General features: G+C 39.4%; 1 protein-coding gene across 1 annotated transcript; it reads left to right on the top strand.

The window, feature by feature from the left end:
- Positions 1-2074: 2074 nt before the first annotated feature.
- Positions 2075-4942, top strand: LOC112252068 (zinc finger protein 816). Its single transcript, XM_024422980.2, has 4 exons — positions 2075-2557; positions 2712-2836; positions 3562-3664; positions 3820-4942. The coding sequence occupies exons 1-4, from the start codon at positions 2284-2286 to the stop codon at positions 4788-4790; spliced, it is 1473 nt and encodes a 490-aa protein (XP_024278748.1). The 5' UTR covers positions 2075-2283; the 3' UTR covers positions 4791-4942.
- The last annotated feature ends 204 nt before the right edge of the window (positions 4943-5146 follow it).

The raw sequence follows: 5146 nt of genomic DNA, 5'->3' as shown, positions 1-5146 counted from the left end.
GGTATCAAATACATCGAGAGCATCCTGACCGGTTGCATCACAGCCTGGTATGGCAACTGCTCTGCATCTGACCGTAAGGTGCTACAGAGGGTAGTGCGTACGGCCCAGTACATCACTGGGGCCAAGCTTCCTGCCATCCAGGACCTATATACTAGGAGGTGTCAGATGACAGCCCCCAAAAATTGTCACAGACTCCAGTCACCTAAGTCATAGACTGTTCTCTCTGCTACTGCACGGCAAGCGGTACCGGAGCGCCAAGTCTAGAACCAAAAGGCTCCATGACACAGCTTCTACCCCCAAGTCATAAGACTGCTGAACAATTCATCAAATGGCCACACGGACTATTATTTTTGTTTTTTAATGCATTGGTCTCAGAGCATTTCGTGTTATATTATATGTAAATCAGAGACTATGATATGTTACGAACTACAAATCGTATTAAATGTTACGAACTGCAAAACGTAAAATATCTTACGAATTCTAGCTGGTTAACGTTAGCTAAACTAGGGTTTAGGGCTAAGGTTATGGATACTTTTAGGAGTTAAGTTAAAAGTTTGGCGAAAGGGTTAGCTAAAAGAGAGAGTTCATGTTAGGGTTAGGCGATGAGAGGGTTAGCTAAAAGGATAAGGGGAAGGGTTAGCTAAAAAAGTTGTAAGTAGTTGAAAAGTTGCTAATTAGCTCAAATTTGAACTCGCAACCTTTGGGTAGCTAGACATTCGCGTTATATTGAAGCGGATTAAACAAGTGACATCAATAAGGGATCATAGTTTTCACCTGGATTCACCTGGTCAATCTATGTCATGGAAAGAGCAGGTGTTCCTAATGTTTTGTACACAATGAAATTGTTATTGTCTAATGCTGACTATTCTAACTATTTGCGGTATAATCAAATACAAACAATTTATGAATTTTAAAAAAACATGCGACTAATCACAATAGCAAGTAAATCAATGTTAGTAGACAATAGTTAATCAGGTGGCAAGGCATGGGAATGTTTCCTGGGGAATGTCAATGCTTGTTATCACTTCAGTGTTGTTTTGCCCATTTAGCCACACCGATCTTAGGTTTAAGCATATTTTGTAACGTTTTGAGCAGTGGTGTAAAGTACCTAAGTAAAAATACTTTTAAGTACTACGGTATCTGTACTTCACTTTACTATTTATATTTTTGACAACTTTTACTCAACTACATTCCTAAAGAAGATAATGTACTTGTTACTCCTTACATTTTCCCTGACACCCAAAGGTACTCGTTACATTTTGAGTGCTTAGCAGGACAGGAAAATTGTCTAATTCGAGTACTTATCAAGCGAACATCCCTGGTCATCCCTACTGCCGCTGATCTGGCAGACTCACTAAATACAAATGCTTCGTTTGTAAATGAAGTCTGCGTGCTGAACTGTGACCCTGGCTATCCGTAAATTTAAAAAACAAGAAAATCGTGTTGTCTGGTTTGCTTAATATAAGACATTTTAAATTATTTATACTTTTGATCTTTAAGTACATTTAAAACCAAATACTTTTAGACTTTTACTCAAGTAGTATTTTACTGGGTGACTTTTACTCGAGTCATTTTATTTTAAGGTATCTTTTACTTTTACTCAAATATGAAAATTGGGTACTTTTTCCACCAGTGGTTTTGAGTTTAAAACATGTTAAAATGATTCAAACGTAGGCCTATGCTATGTTAATGTGTACGTCCATCCACATAATTATATATAGAACAGTATTGTAATGTTTCTTTATTGACTTAAAATATTTAAAAAATTGTAACAATGTCGTTTTTTGGGTCCAAGATTTTTTTTAAAATAAATGGAGTTAATTAATTGTCTTCATATCTGTGTCCTCTATCTATATCCTCTATTCTCACATTTCTATGACACTCAGACATATCCGACAATTGTAGGGACTAAATGTACTATATTTTTAATTGGTTTCTAAATGGATTATGTAAAGATTCGAAAAACCGCCTTCATCTTTGGTTTATGTCTGTAGTCCACGCTGGACAAGCGCGTGCGCATTGTGTGCAATGATTTCCAACAAGCAACCCCATTGGGTAAGAATTTGGAAACGTGATTGGCGTAGTACTCTTACGCAGTCTTGTAGTGCGGAATGCTTCTTCCTTTACGGTAGGTTGGAGTCTCTATTACAACTGTAACGTTATAAATCCTCTAACAACATCAACTGACTCATAGACAAATGCCGCGTGTCTGTGTGGATTAGGGTACAAAATATTTGGAGGTACCTTGCTGTAACAAGATTGTCAGTCCATTTGTGGGACACAATGTCGTCTTCCGTTCCTTTTCACACACAGCTCACCTCCATTATGGAGGTCTTGATGAACGCGGCCGTGTCAGAAATATGCGAACTTGTGGACGATGGATACGCCGTTTTACACTTGGAAATATCTCGAAGTCAAAAAGAAAATGACGTTTTGAGGGAGAAGTTACATATAATGGAGACACGTAATGCGCATGGACATGGAAAGAAGTCAGTTGGCCTAGCTCACGAGCGCTCCATCAGAAATCACCTCCCAGTGAGACCAGTCCTCAACTTGGGTAACTTTTGTTTACAATTGCAGGGATTTAACCAATGTTTTTGATACCACCACTAGTTTACTATCCACCGTAGTCAATTCTATAGTTTGCATGGGTTTTCTCCTAATTTCTGTTGTGCCAGGTCCGTTTTGAACTCTTTTTTTTGTGTATTTAGAGACGGGTGAAAATCGATATAACGGGAGTCCCATGGGGAAAGAGTTGAACCACCTTTGCAACGATGAGGAGCATCCAAGCAACGAAAATGAAGATTCTATAAAACAGTCTTGTGCTGTCATGAAGGTAGATGACTAATAATGTGGAAAATGTTAACTACGGTTTCAGGCACCCTAGTTAAAAATGTAGTACTGGTATGATACTCTAGGACAGGGATACTCAAGTACTATTTGAGAAGGTCTGGTCACACAAATTTCCTAGGTGGTTAAGATCGGATTGGATAATGCAATTTATCGGCGTAGTAACAAACCGTCACGTCGCAACCCATGCAACCCCAATCTGTTCACACCCTCTTGTTTGCGGAGAGAAAATGTTGCATTTTTTAAAGCAGATTTCACACAATTCTGCACATTTTGCATGGGGTAGAGATTTTTTTGTTACTGTTGTAAAGTGAATTTCCTACGCATTCTCCCATGTCTTATGTGTGTTTATATGATACCAGAGGACGAAGCCCCGATTGAGTAAAAAAGCCCCAACTTTATATTTAATTTTTTCAGAACCCGCAGTCCGAATTGACCGCGTTCTGGGTCCAGATCCAGTCCGCAGTCCGCCAGTTGAATATGGGGGGTCTAGGAGTCCTTCTCAATGGACTATTACATTATTACTTTCTTTACATAATTGGAGTGACATGCTCTTCTTGATATGTTATTGACAATTTTTTTACTGGCATTGGTCATAAAAAAGTGCATATTCAATACATACAACAATACAGACCATACTTATATAATGATCTATGAGACGTCATATTATTGAAAACTTTTAAAGAAAGGATGAATCTGGTTCCCTTACAGTCTATGGTGAAGGACATGCGTAAGCCTGGGTGCATCCAAATCAAAGAGGAAAGACTGGAGGGCACCATAAGCCTACACAATTACCCAATGATAAAGGGGGAGAGTAAGTGCAATGGAAGCCTATAATAAATTGTAAAATGCCAGTCATATGGAATTATCTACAATAGAAAATACCAACCCCATCTTAGGAAAGGAAAGGCAATTATACACTATGATTCACTGTTCAGTTATATTTAATCAATTATTTCCTCTCTATAGGCAGTGTTGAATCAGGTGCTGATGAAGACAAAAGAGATGTGATTGGGCACACTCAGACCGACAGTCTCTTTGAGGACTATGATTCTCACATCAACGCAGACCAAGAAAGTGAGAGCACGTTCCAGAAGCTTCAGCATACGAACGTTGCACACCACGTACAGAGGCAGGGATACTCAGGCTTGTGGACACCAAGAAGCACTGAAACAGATTCTGAGGATCCAGCTTGCTCTTATGCTGCAGAAATGAGCCCCACTCGTGTCACAGCTCACACAAAGCAACAACGACAGACTTCCGTAGCTGAGGAAACGTTCGCTGTTGAATCTCACAATGTGAAACCAGAGGCTGCAATGCTTGATTCTGGACCCTATGAAGAAAAATATCAATCTAGCAGTAATGATAATTATTATGATAATGATAGCAGTAATGATTTGCATCCGCAAAACAGCATCTCTTCCGAGGCTAGTGAAAACTTTGGAAATATTTTCTCTAACAGTCAAGAAAATATGAGAGAGAACACCGCAAGGTCAAAGGTGGGCATAGTCCAACGCTACATGGCAGGACATACAATTCAGCACAGGGTTGGCAAGCGAGAAAAACGGTTTGTTTGTGGCTTCTGTAGAAAAAGTTTCACTTGTCCAAAGTATCTTCAGTCTCACCAGCGGGTTCACACAGGAGAGAAACCCTTCAGCTGCTCTCAGTGTGGGAAGAGGTTTGGCCAAGCCGGTTATCTGAAGAAACATCAGAATGTCCACACGGGAGAGAAACCATTTGTTTGCCCACTGTGTGGAAAGCGGTTTGCGGACTCTAGTAATCTCATCAGACACAAGAGTGTTCACACAGGAGAAAGACCCTTCATCTGCATACAGTGTGGGGAGAGGTTTGCTGCGAAAGACAACCTTAGAATTCACCTAGAGAGAAACCATTCTGGTTGCTCAAGTGCTGGAGATGTGATGTCACCGAGTATACCGTGAACACGATTAGTCATGAATAATTCAGCATTTTAACATTTTTGACTGAACTCGTTTTGTCTTTAGTGGGCTATTTGACATTTACAGTTGAGGACTAGTTTTGTAACAAAATGAATGGAATATATGAAAGGTGCAATAAAGGTTTTTCAGAATTGCTTGTGAAAATGTATGTTTTTGTGAAGTAAACAATTTGAAGAATAAGGCCGTGACCTCTGCGATTTCCCTGCAAATGAAGGCCATTTTTTAAAATTGGTTTTTATTACAAATGGTCGAAATTTGTAAGACTTATCATTTTGTTTAACAATACGAAAAAGCGGCCATCAGCAGTAGAAATGATAACAAAGCGGACTGTCCTTGAT

This window comes from Oncorhynchus tshawytscha, linkage group LG06 (genome assembly GCF_018296145.1).
Source record: "Oncorhynchus tshawytscha isolate Ot180627B linkage group LG06, Otsh_v2.0, whole genome shotgun sequence".
Lineage (NCBI taxonomy): Eukaryota > Metazoa > Chordata > Actinopteri > Salmoniformes > Salmonidae > Oncorhynchus > Oncorhynchus tshawytscha.
This window is presented reverse-complemented; position numbering and strand designations above follow the sequence as displayed.